This window comes from Hyperolius riggenbachi, chromosome 3 (assembly GCF_040937935.1).
Source record: "Hyperolius riggenbachi isolate aHypRig1 chromosome 3, aHypRig1.pri, whole genome shotgun sequence".
Taxonomy (NCBI): domain Eukaryota; kingdom Metazoa; phylum Chordata; class Amphibia; order Anura; family Hyperoliidae; genus Hyperolius; species Hyperolius riggenbachi.
The window spans coordinates 200,677,406-200,694,314 of record NC_090648.1 but is presented as its reverse complement, the minus strand read 5'-3'; the positions used below and the strand labels follow the sequence as shown (position 1 = coordinate 200,694,314).

At 45.6% G+C, this 16,909-nt stretch overlaps 1 protein-coding gene across 2 annotated transcripts in view; it reads left to right on the top strand.

Annotated features, from left to right (window-relative positions):
* Positions 1–12,535, top strand: part of MAPDA (N6-Methyl-AMP deaminase) — a 28,412-nt gene extending 15,877 nt beyond the window's left edge. For both annotated transcript variants that reach the window (XM_068272536.1, XM_068272535.1), the window contains exons 7-10: positions 1,440–1,520; positions 2,352–2,478; positions 8,302–8,402; positions 11,435–12,535. In XM_068272536.1, the coding sequence (XP_068128637.1) occupies positions 1,440–1,520; positions 2,352–2,478; positions 8,302–8,402; positions 11,435–11,635 (510 nt within the window). In that variant the 3' untranslated portion in view covers positions 11,636–12,535. The remainder of the gene's footprint in view (positions 1–1,439; positions 1,521–2,351; positions 2,479–8,301; positions 8,403–11,434) is intronic.
* The last annotated feature ends 4,374 nt before the right edge of the window (positions 12,536–16,909 follow it).

Sequence of the window (16,909 nt, the reverse complement as noted above, 5' to 3'; positions counted from 1 at the left end):
TGCATGGAGAAGAGCTGGATGGCTGCCGTGCCCATGCTAAGGCTTGCAGACTGCAGGCAGCACAGCGGCGCTGAGGATGTAAGAAACATAACATAAGACGCAGGGACTTTTTTCCCGACCTTTTGGGGGAGAAAAAGTGTGTCTTATGGTTATAAGTGCATCTTATGGTTCGAAAAATTGAAATTTTTCCATTTACTTATTTATTTATTTATTTTTCAAAAGTGGTCCTTTAAGGTTCTTGCAGATAAATGTTTTTTCACAAGAACTAAGATGGTGATATCCATTATTCTTTTAGATTTATACAGTGCCAGCATTTTTTTTGTGGTGCTTAACAACTGGAGTGCCACAGTCCTACTATGTTTCATACCCGGTAGAGCAGGGGTGCCCATTGTGTAGATCATGATCAAATGGTAGATTGCAAAGGACTTCTGGGTAGAGCGCACATGCCACATGCCTGAGTAGAACATACATTGCATTGCATCTCTTCTGACTCTGACATGCTTAGTGCAAAATCCCATCCTGAAGTTTTGCTCCACAATGTTGAGGATTATGATGTTGCAAGGTGGTGAGCCATACATTTACAAGCATTATGTGCTGCTGCTGATTGCAATTTTGCTGAAAACTGAGCATGATATTGTTAGCATAATACTTGGTCAAGTACTATTCTAATTTGCTTGCTGAGGAGGATCCTTTCTAACTGACTGGCCGCTTTCGTATTCAATGTACTGTTGGACCGCTGCTGTGCATGTGCTTTAATTGACACTTGCATCTGTAGGTAGAAACTACCTGGTAGATAATTTCTGACTTGTTTTCAAAGAAGCAAAAAAAGTGTGGGCACCATTGCGGTTGAGGGAACATAGCATTCAAGACAAGGTACTGTAATATAATACTGTGGCACATTCAGAGGGCGCTAAATATAGTTACATAGTTGGATGGACATCCATCAAGTTCAGTCAGAAAAATACAATTTTGCCTTATTAAAACAGAAGGTATTTAGAGGAATGACCCTGCCCACATGAAGGGTGAAACACAAGACAAAGCAGTCAGTATCTGTGGTTTTCTGACAGGGATGTATAAAATGAGATCGGGCATAGATCTGTTGATAGCTGATAACAGGTCCTTGGCCAGATTTTTGCTTTCTTGAAGACGTGAGTGTTCAGATTGCGTTTGAAGGTCCTTCAGAAAAGGAGAAGATTGCGAGAAGTCCTGAATTGCATATGATCTCTGAATCTTCCTGGAGGCATTCTCACTGTACAGTATTTATAGTTTCTAACTATTCTGTAGAAACCTTTCTCTTCATTGATCTTATTCTAACAATCCACTCTGATCACAAGTCAGTGGGACTATTGACATAATTGACATAAGCTACCCATTTTCAGACGGTTTACCTTTTTTGGCTACTTGGATAACAAGAATATTTTGATATTGATTTTCTTTAGGTTGGCCATGGTCGTGACTTTGTGGAACCACTCACCGAAGCTAGAAATTCTGGCCTGAAACTGGCTCTTCATTTATCGGAGGTATGGATGCAATAAGTCAGGACCAGAAACCATACACTGAATAGGAATTGCAAGCTTCTCTGGTGTGCTAGGTAGTCAAAGTATAATGGTTACCAGATTTCTAATTAAAAGTAAACCTTGGAGATAGTAAGTACAGAAAATTAGATATTTACCTTGGTGGAGGGAAGCCTCTGGAGATTCCCCACCCCCCTCTACCTCATCGTTCCAGCGCTGGGACCCTCCAAAGCAAATTTATCATGCACAAGCGCCTTCGTTCTACTGCATGTATGGACCTTACTTGTGCATACCCAGTACCAATGTGCTCATCCACGGCCGGGGGCACGGCCAGGAGATGAAGAGGGATCCAGTGCTATACAAGGTGTGCTATACAAGGATGCTGGAGAGCTTCTGGACCATCAAGAGGCTTCCCACGGCTAACTAACTTTTTATTTTTCTAAGACTTCGAGTGTGCTTTAAGGGGGTTCTTTATGTTCAATAGTTTAGTGAGTATGTTGTATATGGCCATATTTAAATCTGAAACGTGAAGGTGATCTAGAAATACAGCACCTGAGTCTAGAGCTGGACTTAATGAGCTGAAGACTATGATCATCATCTAATAACTTCTATTTGCCAGGACATTCATTATCAAATTAGCTGTTGATCAACTACAAGAGCCGTTTTTCATGATCTTCAAAAACATGATTTTAGGTATAATAGCTCAACCACACACCATAAGCTTGTTATGTATGCAGGATTTGATCTTCTAGTATGTAGGCAATAGCTGGAATGTTTTGTAGATGGCATGACTTGAGGAGGCATGTGATATTGTAATATTTGTATTTGGTTTCCCAGGTACCCACACAGAAAGAGGAGACTGAAATCCTGCTTGGTATTCCACCACACAGGATTGGACATGGAACTTTTCTATCTGACTTTCCAAATTTTGTCAAAGTGGTGAAAGAAAAACGTATACCTTTAGGTACAGACAGGACATTGTGTATATTAATGGTCTATAGGTGGTTATTCCATAAACAGCTTGATTAGAAGTAGAGTGTAGATAGAGACGTGATAAGAGATAATAAAAATGTGCTTTATAGACAAGTACATGATGGATTCTATCTTGTTGCTGTAACCAAGGATTGAACTTCATCCCAATCGTTAGCTGATACCCCCTTTCCCATCTTTACCTTTTTCTCAAATGGATCATCAGGGGGCTTTGTATGACTGATATTGTGGTGAAACGCCTCCCACAGTGTGATGCCAGCACCCTAGGTACTGACCTCACACTGTGGTAGCCTTGCTGCATTGTGGGAAATGACAGCTGTTTCCAGCTGCCAAGCAACCAGTATCTCTTTTCATAGACATCAACTGCCAGCAGTAAAGATGTCGCCATGTAAAACATTTCAGAATGTAAACTATGGAGAGGAAAGATTTCACAAAGGGCAAACACTGACTAAATCATTTATAAATAATTATTGTAAAAATTAAGCACTTTTTTTCATTATGTTACTTTCACTGCAGTTCCTCTTTAAAGAGAATCTGTATTGTTAAAATCACACAAAAGTAAACATACCAGTGCGTTAGGGGACATCTCCTATTACCCTCTGTCACAATTTCGCCGCTCCCCGCCGCATTAAAAGTGGTTAAAAACAGTTTTAAAAAGTTTGTTTATAAACAAACAAAATGGCCACCAAAACAGGAAGTAGGTTGATGTACAGTATGTCCACACATAGAAAATACATCCATACACAAGCAGGCTGTATACAGCCTTCCTTTTGAATCTCAAGAGATCATTTGTGTGTTTCTTCCCCCCTGCATCTCTCATGCACTGAAGTTTCAGGCTGCTCTTTTCTTCCTGCAAACAGCTTTGCCCTTGTCTGTAATTCCTCACTATGTGAAAGCCCAGCCAGCTCAGAGGACGATTTATCCAGCTTGTAAAAGATAAGAGAGAAGAGAAAAGCTGCTCTAATCTAAATAACACACAGGCAGTGTGCACAGAGGGGCCTGGAAGTGGGAGTTCATAGCAGAACCACAACACTGAAGAACTTGGCAGCCTTCCAGACACAGGCTGACAAGTCTGACAAGAGAGAGATAAGTTGATTTATTACAGAGACTGTGATAGTACAAAGTGCTGCAGTAAGCCAGAACACATTAGAATAGCTTTTGGAACTTGTAGGATGATAAAAAACAGGATGCAATTTTTGTTACGGAGTCTCTTTAACAGCTTCTGATACTTTTCTGCTTGGGGCTGTACATCAAGAAATTGTCAATCTACCCTAAACCAATAATTTTCATACAAATTGATCAAAAAAATCCATCACTCCGGATCTTCTTTTATCGAATAAAAACGTGAAATTCAATCGGATTTCTCAAACGAATGAAAAAAAAGCTTCCAATTTTTCTCTACAACCGATTGTTTTTTTCATTGAATTGCTGTAACAGTGGATCATTTTTATTATATGGGGTGTGGCCACCTTTATTATTCTGTCACATGGTAGTGCTCACTACCAAATAAAATATTAGTAGGTTTTTTGAAATCCATGCAGAACTGTCTCAGACATCTTAAGAAATCACTAGATAGTGCAGATTCCTTCTGAAACTGTTGTAAAATAGGAGTTAAGAAGGTTTCTTAGACAGTGCAGTGTGTGAGGAAATTGCTGTTGCTGAGGTAACCAATACATCTGCTATATTGATACTGCAGGTGAGGAATTCAGCAGCAGGGGGGAGGAGCCCTTCACAAATCATGCCTAGCCTGCACTGCACATCTGTAGACCTGCTATTAAGCACTTTTTACTCTGTGGCAGTTTAGGGATGGATTTGCACTGTTCTTAAAGCGGAACTGTAAAGTCACTGTAAACCAAACAGTTTCCCTTACCTGGGGCTTCCCCAAGCCCCCAGCAGCCGTCCTGTCCCGCGCCGATCCTGCACGAGCCTCCATTTTCCTGAGTCCCGCACCAGCCAGTTCCATTACCGTCGACTTGTAAGTCGACAGCAACTGCGTCTGCGCGCCCCAGGCTACGCAAAGTTTTTTTCGCGTTCCCGCCCGCTATATCGTCCTTGAACGTGAAGAAAGCTTTGTGTAGCTCGGGGCGCGCAGTTGCTGTTGACTTGCAAGTCGACGGTAACGGAACTGGCTGGCGTGGGAGAACAGAGGCTCGTGCAGGACCAGCGTGGGACTTGGGAAAGTCCCAGGTAAGTGACTTTACAGTTCCGCTTTAACTGTAGTGCCGTTCTAGAAGTTCACACTAAACTGCAGCTAAAAACTAGAAATTAAGAATTTTCTTATTATCATGTAGAACAGCCCCCATGCTGGTTAGAACTATTTAAGAAGAAAAAAAACTGTCGGTAATGCTTTGAGAAATCTGGCCCACTGAGTCTTATGTGACACAACGGTGGCACTTTGTCTCCTGTGAATATACCAATGTTCACTTAGAGGCTTATTAATAAAGCATTGATAACCTCGCCCCGTTTTGCTGCATACCACCATTTTTTTCACAGTAGTTCCAAAGTAGTAAAAAACAAATCTTAAGCAGTATGCAGCAAAATGAAAAGCCATTCTTAAAGTAAACTTTACCTTCCCTTATGGTGAAAGAAATTATACGTATGTGCAAAATATGAGTTTTCAGACACTGTGTGTCCCCTTATTGTTCCCGGCTGCTGCTGTAATCCCCATCCTTAGCTCTAGTGGGAGCTTAAGGCTAAATTTAGTCCGCTTGGACCTGGTCCATTCAGACAATCGGCTACTGCCTTTGATCCAATTCCATACAACAGTGTAACTGTAACGATTGTGGAACTTTCTCCGTGATCAGCGCACAACGCGTGCGCTGACACGGCGGAAATCCTCCACAAGCGTATATTTGCAGGCACCCAGCAAAAGGTGCTACGCACCTGTAGAGGGAAATTCCTGTCGGCAGAGGGCGCTGGGGAGCGCAGAGGAACCAATCCCCTGCACCTCCACAAATGCTAGACAGGAATTGCACGAAGCGCAGAACGCAATCGCAAGAGAAGCGATTGCGAATGAGAACGAGCAAAGGGACAGGTTGTATGTGTGTGCGCCAATCTAGTCGCCACCCCGCGACCGCGCACACACAACAGCAGGTGCGAAACAGAAACGCAACCGCCAAGAACGGCGATTGCCAGAAGTGACACAAGGCAGATCAGAACAGAATACGAGGATAGCAAAGGCACAGCAAATCATACAATGAGAAGATACGGAAAATAATAAACGCTAGCTAACCGTGAACACCGCACTTATTCGCAACAGTGCACGCGGTTATGCGCGGTCTCCACGTGATAAGCACAATAGAGACAAGCACGCCTAACTAACCATCAACAGACAAACACGAAACAAAGAACGTGAACGCTTGCTTAACGGTTACCTCATCGAGCCTACAGCAAGCGCCCGTATCAGACAAGACAGACAAACGAGAAACAGGAACTAGGCAGAAAGGATCCACCGCTCTTCCGCCAGAGCAAGTGTGATCCAAGCAGGAACACAGATCAGAAAGACCCACAGCCGCTAACGCTAGCGGCTAGTGCAATCTAAACAAGACAGATCAGATGAGGTAGCTGGTAGCAACCGCTGCTCCAGCTTACACTCCAGGAACTAGATCAGAAGGATCCACAGCCACTACCGCTAGAGGCTAGTGCGATCCAAACAAGACAGAGCGATTCGCTATCAACCGCCGCTGGTGACAGCGCAATCGCGACAGACAAGACAGGACAGAATAGGCAGTACAAATTATACACAAACTGACTGCACTAACTAGGAATGCAAGGAGCACTCCCCAAGAATTAACTATACTAAGATAGCAGTGGCTGACACTCCAGGTGAGTCCAGCAGGAACAAACCTCTATGAGCAGCGAAGCATTGTGGGACACACATAGTACTTATAGTACACGCCTCCAATGAATGTGGCCAGGCAATTTGCATGACAACGTATGCAAATTCCTCAGCAAGCACAAGCTGCAAAACTGACAGAAGCTCTTCTTTCCAGAGTCCTGCAGCATGCAGACCTGAATAATGATCAAAAGGCTGCCTGCCTGCGCAGGCAGCTGAGCGGATCGTTACAGTAACATTTTAGGCCAGTTTTACACCCGGCCCTCGCATTTGCGATGTGTTGCCCCCCCCCCATCACATCGCAGTGCAATCCAAAAAACTACATTCATATGACACTGCAGCAGAGTGTACCGAGCCATATGCATAAATAGATCAGCCGGGCTGCCAGACAACTGATATTGTTTAAAGGGAACCTAACCCCTAGGGAAAAATAATAGTTTCACTTACCTGGGGCATTTACCAGCCCCCTGCAGCCATCCTGTGCCCTCAGCGTCACTCCTGGATCCTCTGGTCCCCCGCCGGTAGCTAGTTTCCTTTTTGCCGACTCAGAGTCAGCGGACCGCCGCGCGTATTATTACCCTGCATTACCACGGTAACAGGACTATAAGCTGGTGTCAACACGTATCTTTGTACGTGTGGACACCCGCTGTAGCGTCCGGTTACCACGGTAACACGTGTAATGATATGCGTGGCGGCCCTCCAAGTCGGCAAAAACGAAACTAGCTGCCGGCGGGGGACCAGAGGATCCAGGAGTGACATCAAGGGCACAGGATGGCTGCAGGGGGCTGGTAAAAGCCCCAGGTAAGTGAAACTCATTTTTTTTCCCTAGGGTTTAGGTTCCCTTTAATATACCATATACTTTTCACTTCAGTTGTCCTTTAAATAAAAATGATAATCAATTCAAAATGATTAGTATCTCACTGACCATCCCTAGGTCTGACTCATCTGAAAAATATTTTTCCCCAGAGTTGAGCATGGAAGCAGTGGTGCTGTGGTTTGAGATAGGCAGTGGATCCCCAGGAACAGCTATCGGCAGTGGTGCTGTGGTTTGAGATAGGCAGTGGATCCCCAGGAACAGCTATCGGCAGTGGTGCTGTGGTTTGAGATAGGCAGTGGATCCCCAGGAACAGCTATCGGCAGTGGTGCTGTGGTTTGAGATAGGCAGTGGATCCCCAGGAACAGCTATCGGCAGTGGTGCTGTGGTTTGAGATAGGCAGGGAATTCCCAAAATCGGCTATCAGCAGTGGTGCTGTGGTTGGAGATATGCAGTGAATTCCCAGGAACAGCTATCAGCAGTGGTGCTGTGGTTTGAGATAGGCAGTGGATCCCCAGGAACAGCTATCAGCAGTGGTCCTGTGGTTGGAGATATGCAGTGAATTCCCAGGAACAGTTATCCGCAGTGGTGCTGTGGTTGGAGATATGCAGTGAATTCCCAGGAACAGCTATCAGCAGTGGTGCTGTGGTTGGAGATAGGCAGTAAATGCCCAGGAACAGCTATAGGCAGTGAATTCCCAAGAGCAGCTCTTGGAACAGGTGACGGTGTAGAAGTCAGTGCAGCAGCATTGGTATGGCACTCTTCTATGCATGCACAAGGTTATAAACTGAAGGCAGATTTGCCCTTAGTATATCTAGAGAAATGAGTCGGCCTTGCCACGATGTGAACCAGTGACTCAGATGCCGCATACTAATAATTTCTGTCAAACTGCAATGTTTCTAAGCACTCACAATGTAAATTGGGGCCGTTAACGCTGCTGAATACCACAACCCTATTTATTCATGAATGTAAAGTAATGAGGAGGCTGCCCAGTAAGATATTTTTAGATGTTAACAATTTGTTCCATGCCATGCACTGGCTCTTCTCTGTATTAATGACCCCGCTACACGGTAAGGTTAAGCATTATTACAATGTGAATATTGTTAACAGGATTTGAATTCTAACACTGCAATCTCTCCTCTGTTCAGAGCTCTGCATCACTTCCAATGTGAAAGGACAGACTGTTCCCTCTTATGACAAGCATCATTTTGCCTTGTGGTATGAGCTGGGCCATCCATCTGTTCTGTGCGTAAGTGTCTGCTTTATCTTCATGCTGTGTATTGTTAGCAGACAGACTGAATAAGACCAAACATTTTGATATGAAAAATGAGCACACAAGTGTATTCCCCTTTTCTGGAAGGCCAACAATAAGATCAATGCTGCATGATGTTGTTTTACAGATAAAGCACCACTAGCATTTCCAAGCACACATAGGCCTAATAGGTATGTTAATGAGCATGTAGGCATGGCCAATGAGAGTCAATGCAGATTGGATGTTAAGTTTACACAAATGTATGCAGCTTGGACATGGACCAATCAAATCCAGTAGCTGCTGTTTTTAATTACGGTAGTCCACTTCCAAACTGCTTACATTTACAAAACAAAAGAACATAATATTTGAATTAACAGAACTGGTAGACAGGCTGCTACACTCACGTCTGTGACACATATGGGAGCAGGGAAGTTCAAGCCAAACATCCAGAAATCCAAAGAAAAAATCCCGCTGCACCAGATGGAGGGATATGATAAAAGAAGACCTTTATTTGTAATCCAACATCAAAATTGCAAGGAAAAGCTCACGCGTATCGGAGCAACGGCTCCTTAATCATTAACTTAACCAGTTAAGGACGACACTAGTTGAAATCTATGCCCTGTTTTAATGCTGATGTGGCTGCCATGGCATAGATTTCAGCTCGCCACCGCCACACGTTCCCGCTGCTCTCATCGCTCCCACTGATCGCGTCACTTTCTGCCCACCGTAGCTCACTTTCCCTGCCGTCTCTATGACAACAGAGCCCTGTGAGCCGGTCAGGAGCAGATTTCATTGGCTCCTGACCCTGTCTATCAATGTAAGCAACTCCCATTGGCTTACATTGATAGACAGGGTCAGGAGCCAATGAAAACGGCTCCTGACCAGCTCACAGGAACTCTTCCGTCAGAGAGATGGCAGAGTGGGTGGCCTGAGGTGGATGGCGGTTGCGGCGGGTTTGTTCGGCGATTCGTCCACTGATTATGGTACCAGCAGTCTCTGGTCTTTAAAGTCTAACTGTCGGGCATAAAATAAAAAATCAATTCTTTATTTTTATCTGGTAAACAAGAAATAAGGATGCTAATCAGGCAATCCAAAAGTTAAAACACCACTATTACTTTTCTTGTTGATAAACTATCATTCACCAGTTTACCTGACTCTTATTTGGTACATTGCTGCACAAAGGAAGTTACAGGGCATGCTGGGTTGTCTTTTTTTGCTTCTTTACTTTCCTCGCAGACTTAAAGAGAGTCTGAAGCGAGAATAAATCTCGCTTCAGACCTCATAGATAGCAGGGGCACGTGTGCCCCTGCTAAACCGCCGCTATCCCGCGGCTTAATGGGGGTCCCTTGACCCCCAAATCCCCCTCCGTGCAGCGGGGGAGCGCTTCCTGGTTTGGGCAGGGCTAACCGCCGCAGCCCTGCCCCACGCGCGCCTGTCAGCGTGTATCTCCGCCTCTCCCCCGCCCCTCTCAGTCTTCCTTCACTGAGAGGGGCGGGGGAGAGGCGGCGATGCGCGGCTGATAGACGCGACTGGAGGCAGGGCTGCAGCTGTTAGCCCTGCCTCCAGGAGAGACCAAGTCTGCGACCAAGTGTCGCAGTGGGGGGTTTGGGGGTGAAGGGACCCCGTTTAGCGGCGCGTATGCGGCGGTTTAGCAGGGGCACACGTGCCCCTGCTAACTATGAGCTCTGAAGCGAGATTTATTCTCGCTTCAGAGTCTCTTTAACTAATGCAGCCTGATCGGCTGAAACCTCTTCCCCCCCCTGTTTTCCCTTGCCACACCTCTGTTCCTCTCTGATTGGCCAATATTTCTCATGCTGAGACAATGCACTTTCTATTGCTCGGTGGGAGTGCCTAAAGACTGGGAGGAGGGCGGGCAATACATACACAATCAGGCAGAGGAGAGTAAGGCTTTTTCTGAGATAGTAAGGCTGACAGCTCCTCTTTAAGGGGGCAGAAGACCGCTAGTACTTAAGTGGTTAAAATTATTAGCATCCCTTTATGTACAGGTTCATGAATACTTGTGTCCAGGAAGGCCTATTCAAAGTGATCACTGTGAGCCAATCTCATTGGCTCACATTGATGACAGGGTCAGGAGTCTCCTGACCGGCTCAGGGAGCTCTGCCATCATAGCGATGGTAGAGCAAGGGGCCTGCGACGATGGCAGAGCAGCGTGCTAGGCTTCCTGTATGTTCTTAAAGGGACTCCGAGCTCTACCTAGACTCAAAATTTTAACTTACCTGGGGCTTTCTCCAGCCCACAGTAGGTCGGGAGGTCCCTCGGCGTACTTCTGGCCCATCTCCCCGCAGAAATAGCACCCGGCGGCTCCCAGGGGACACTGGGATGAGTGTCGGGCTCCCTCTTGCTGATAGCTCACGTCAGCCGTCATCACGGCGGCCGGCGTGATGGTACTGCGCATGCGCGATTAAACCGCGCATGTGCAGTACTGTCACGCCGGCCGGCGTGATGACTACTGACTCGAGCTATCAGGAAGAGGGAGCCCGACACTCGTCCCGGTGTTTCCCGGGAGCCGCCAGGTGCTATTTCTGCGGAGTGCCGGGGAGATGGGCCAGAAGTACGCCGAGGGACCTCCCGACCTATGGTGGGCTGGAGAAAGACCCAGGTAAGTTCAAATTTTGATTCTAGGTAGAGCTTGCAGTCCCTTTAAGCCCCATCGTTGCAGTTGAATATGCTTAGAAGGTCCCTTTGTTGGGGTCTAAGAAGACACAGGAAACCTCTAGACTATCCAGTTGCTTCCTCTACCGAGGAAAGTATCCAAATGTTGTTGTTTTTTTTTTTTTTTACTATTATTGCTGACGGCTTAGTAATAGATGAGAGCTTCTGTGTGCAATATAAACGTTGGAAAGCTGTGCATTCAGAAACCTACTATACATGTTTTGTATCACACCCACATTTATTGTACAGTTTGCCTGCAGACACAGTTAACTGCTCAATCAATTCAGTTCCCTCAGGAGGGTATTTTTTTTAAACATAAATTTAGATTTCCTAACTTTGTTCCTCTCCTTTTGTAGACTGACGACAAAGGAGTCTTTGCTACTGACCTCTCTCTGGAATATGAAATTGCAGCCAGTACATTCAATCTATCCCCACATCAAGTATGGGATCTTTCAGCTCAAGCTATTGACTGTATTTTTGCACCTGAAGATATCAAAATGAACTTGAAAAAAAAGTGGTCGCTGCTGAAGCCTAAGGTGTTCACACATGTAAAGTGAAAACCAACTTAGCTAAGGAAAAGATGTGGCACTAACTGACCTATCACCCAGTGAGCACAAACCGCATCCTGGAGGGTTTAGTGTTACTTTGTAGTTGTTTTCCTCAATGTACTGACCCAAATCTCTTCTATTTTTAAGCAGTCTATTAAGCCGTTTACAGTGGAGTGTTGTGAGGTGAGCATGGATTTCTGCTTTCTCTGACCTTTTAGGACTTGTCATATCGGAATGAGTTCAGGTCAGGCAGGGTTTAATACCAGGTCGCATAGCTCTATCCCTGTGGGGATACTTCTATACAGGTGGTGTTGCGTACAAATATAAGAAGGTTCTAGCTATACAGTTTTTACAATATGTATATGGCTGGGTACACACCATGCAATTTCCCCATCACATCGACGGGGCATTTCCCATGGTTCAATCATTTCCAGTATGTCTGATCTGTTACTAATCAAGAAAGGCATTTCGTTCCACACTGATCTCAAAATTGATCCCTTTCTCAATTGGAAGCAGAGTGGACATGCTGGAAATTGTCGAACAATGGGAAATTTTTTGTTGATCTGATGTGAAAATTGCAAGGTGTGTATCAGGCATAATACATATCAATATTAAGGAATTACTGCACCAATATGTGTCTGCATAAAATCTTACACCACCACAAAAAAGAAAACTTGGACCATATCTGCTGCAAAGAACGTCATATGGAGGAATGGTAGATATTGCAATGTAACCAGTACAGCACAGTCCGATCATTATTTCACAGCAATAATGTAATACTAAATACTGAGACAATTCAGGTACTGAGCAGCACAAATCACACATATACAGAAGTAGCAGTAGGGTATTGTACCGTGTTAGCCATCAGTAAAAGCAGGACGTTTTAAATCCGGATGATACCATTTATTGGCTAATTAAAAATGAATAAAAATAAGCAAGCTTTCGGCCTTGCAGCCTTCATCGGGCTTATATCCTGTTAGTTTGCAAGCTGGTGGTACAGACAGCTATATACATGCAACATCAAAAGGGAAAACTGATTTTTTTTTTCAAGCATTAATACATGTCATTAAGATGTCTTAATTCAAACAGACCATCTAAATGGGGTTAAAGGTTGTTAGCTAAGATAAGCATCCTTGTTTACTCCATGCTCAGACCTGGGATTAGGATTGACCCAGAGGTATCGTAAATTCTTAGTTCACAAGTTCAGCTAGAATGGCTGAGAAAGTTTTTAAATATCATCCGCCTCATACCAATGTAAGAAGTTGTTGTCCTTATTCTAACCGTTCTGCACAGCTTTGAACCAATTTAGAAATTTTGTTTCTGCTATTAATCGATCATTTGACGTTTTGAAGCCACCCTTCAGGGCAGTGACACGAAGATCAACCATGCTGTGTCCGTTGGACCGAAAGTGTGTAGCAACTGGGAGTCTAGATCTGGTATCATTAATAGTGTGCCTGTGTCCATTCATACGTTTGCGCAGAGTTTGTCCAGTTTCTCCCACGTACATAACATTGGGGCATTTAGCACACATGATCAGATATACCAGATTGGTGGAACCACAGGAAAATGTACTTTGTACTCTGTACTCCTGTTGTGAACCTGGTATCGTTACCCTGTCAGTGGAGTAAATGGGTCTGCAGGTCCCACATATTTTTTGTCGGCAGGGTGATGTTCCGTTTTGTTGAGGCCTATTCAAAGAACTCCTGACAATCATCTGTTTTAGATTGTGTGGTTGCCAATATGACAAGAGTGGAGGTTTAGGGAATATCGTTCTCAGTCTGTGATCCCTGGTTAAAATGGGATGAAGTTCCTTAGCAATCCTCCTTAAGATTTCCAGGTGTGGGTTGTCGGTGACAACCAATGGGACACGGTCCTCTTTCTGGTTTTGCTTATATTTTAGGAGTTCAGTCCTGGGGATGTTGCTGGCTTTCCTGATTTGGGCCTCAGCCATAGGAGGACTGTAACCTTGTTTAACCACCTGAGCGGTCTGGACGAGCTCAGCTCGTCCAACACCGCCGGAGGCTGCCGCTCAGGCCCTGCTGGGCCGATTTTAATGAAATAAAAAGCAGCACACGCAGCCGGCACTTTGCCAGCCGCGTGTGCTGCCTGATCGCCGCTGCAGTGAGGCGATCCGCCGCGTGCAGCGGCGAAAGAGGGTCCCCCCAGCCGCCCGAGCCCAGCGTAGCCGGAACAAACAGTTCCGGCCAGCGCTAAGGGCTGGATCGGAGGCGGCTGACGTCAGGACGTCGGCTGACGTCCATGACGTCACTCCGCTCGTCGCCATGGCGACGAGGTAAGCGAAACACGGAAGGCCGCTTATTGCGGCCTTCCGTGTTACTTCTGGCCGCCGGAGGCGATCGGAAGAACGCCTCCGGAGCGCCCTCTAGTGGGCTTTCATGCAGCCAACTTTCAGTTGGCTGCATGGAATAGTTTTTTTTTTTATTTAAAAAAAACCCTCCCGCAGCCACCCTGGCGATTTTATCAGGACGCCAGGGTGGTTAATAAAAGTGTTCTTAAGGCGATCCAGGTGCTTGTCTCTGTCCATCCTGTCAGAACAAATCCGGTTGTACCTTTATATCTTGGCTGTAAATTATAGAGTTCTTAATGTGCTTGGGATGAAAACTGTCATATCTTAGGTATGTGGGACGGTCTGTAGGTTTGCGATACACAGAGGTTTGTATGTTGTTACCCCTGATGTATATGGTGGTGTCCAGAAAGTTAATCTCTGTGTGAGAGTAGGTAAGTTTCAATTTGATTGTAGGATGGAAGGCATTGAAGTTCCTGTGGAATTGGAGAAGATCATCCTCACTTGCGGACCAGATGATGAAAATATCATCAATGAAGCGGAAGTAGGCCATGGGTTTTATGCCACATGCATTGAGGTATTCCTCTTCGATTTTGGCCATGAAGAGCTTTGCATACTGTGGTGCGAATCGCGAACCCATTGCTACGCCCATCTGCTGTAAATAGAGGTCCTGTCCAAAAGTGAAATAATCATGAGTGAGAATGAATTTGATCAGTCCAGTAATAGGCTTTACAGGTATGCCCTGACCCTGAAGATATTTACGGCAGGCCGCAATACCATCATCATGGGGAATGTTCGTGTACAGAGACTCCATGTCCATCGTGGCCAGTATGGTTCCCTCAGGTACTGGGCCGATGGCTGTCAGTTTGTTCAGGAGGTGGGTGGTATCCTGTATGTAGCTGGGTCTTTTACAGACAAGAGGTTTCAAGATTTTTTCCAGCCACCCTGAGATGTTCTCTGTAAAAGTTCCGCTCCCTGAGATTATAGGCCTGCCTGGGTTTCCCTCTTTGTGGATCTTGGGAAGCATGTAAAAGCAGGCTGTTCTAGGCTCTTCAGGGATAAGGGTCCTTACATGTTGTCTGATGTTTGCAGGCAATCTGTTAACCATCCTATTGAGTGCCATCCTGTAGCCTTTTGTGGGGCCCCCCTGTAATTTGGCATAGTGAGCGGTGTTGGATATAGGAAACTACAGATATTCCTAATTAACAACAAAAAGAAAAAACTTCAGAGACTTAGAATTAAGAGTGGACGCCTGGATGCAAAAGCAGCAGAAAAAGAGCAACCCACAGGTGTAATGAATCTTTCCTCTTTTCAGGTTACTGAAGCTGAAATGTCAGTACTCTCCAAAGGCCTGTCATCCTGCCCTGCGAGACCCATAGACAGGATTGCACTCTGTGGAGATATGGAGGAATTTTTCAGAAAGCTGCGACTCAAGGAACACTACCATGATAAGGAAACCTGTGATACAATGGATAATGGACCAAAAAGTACCAGATCTAAAAAGAAGAAAAAAAGATGGACCCCCAAAGAAGGAGAAAACCCGGCCCTGGATAAATACATCAACAGATTCAGACGCAGATTCTCTGACAGGATCCTGAGTAAAAGAAAGACACTGGCCCAGAATGGAACACCACAGGAGCAACAGGCCATCAGATCCCTTAAAGGGAACCAGAGATGAACGATTCACACAAAATAAACGTATCGGTCGATAGCTTGTAAAGAATAAATGCTCTACCTGATAATTTCGCCACTCTGGTGTGCCTTTTTGAGTGTTTTTTATCCATTATTGCTCCAGGAAATATCCAATATGGCCACCGGCTCATATCCCTTCTGCTTCCAGGTTATAAGCTGTTCTGGATGTGATGTCTAGCCTCTTTGAGACTATAGACAAGCAGGGCTGCTGCAGCCTTTCATCTGTCTGCTTTTAACTTTATTATTCTGGTATGCTGTGTGGCTGCCTGTAGGAAGTGTCTCTCATAGAAATGAAACTGCATACAGTAGATAATGACTGGCTGCACAATGCACACAGATACACTTGTCTGTTTCAGAGCTTCTTTCTCGGCAGCAGCAGCCCCTCCCATGTCAACAGCTCTGAGTAGGAAATCTGAGCCAGGAGGGGGCAGGCTTGGGCTTGAAAAGACTCCACAGAAGAGTGACTCAGCTATAATGATTCCAGGTCAAACCTAGACTGAATCAGTCCGTGCATTGTTATCACAGCTGATAACAGATAGATTAGACTGAGAAGAATAAAACTAAAGCTGGCCATACACTAGGCCGATTCCCGCCAGATCGACAGCAGATTCGATCACTGGGATCGAATCTGCTGTCACATCGTTCCCGCAACACGCCGAATTTCGATACATTTCGTCCGATCCCGTCGATCACTCTGTGCGGAAAATTACCGTCGATCGCCCGCGGGTAGGGAGCGCGTTGCTAGCGGCGTTCGAATACCCGACGACCGACGCAATAGAGCCCGCATACATTACCTGCTCTGCCGGCACGACTGCCTTCGGTCACCGCTGCTCCGTCTCCGTGCTGGTCTGGTCTCCGGGTCCGGCATGCTTCACTTCTTCTAGCCTGGCAGGAAGTTTACACAGTAGAGGGCGCTCTACTGTTTAAACTTCCTGCCGGGCAGGAAGAAGTAAAGCATGCCGGACCTGGAGACAAGAGCGGAGACGAAGCAGCGGTGACCGGGGGCAGTCGTGCCGGCGGAGCAGGTAATGTATGCGGCGGGGGGGAAGGGGAGCGGCAGCAGCACCACCACAACAGATTGTGAACGGTTTCAGGCTAAAATCAGTTCACAATCTGTTTGCAGTAAAGGTAGCCATACGATCCCTCTCTGATCAGATTCGATCAGAGAGGGATCTATCTGTTGGTCGAATCTGATGGCAAATTGACCAGTGTATAGTTACCTTAAAAGCATGATAGGTGTTTACTGTCATGTTCCCACTGATAAATGTAATAAAATACATGAGGGT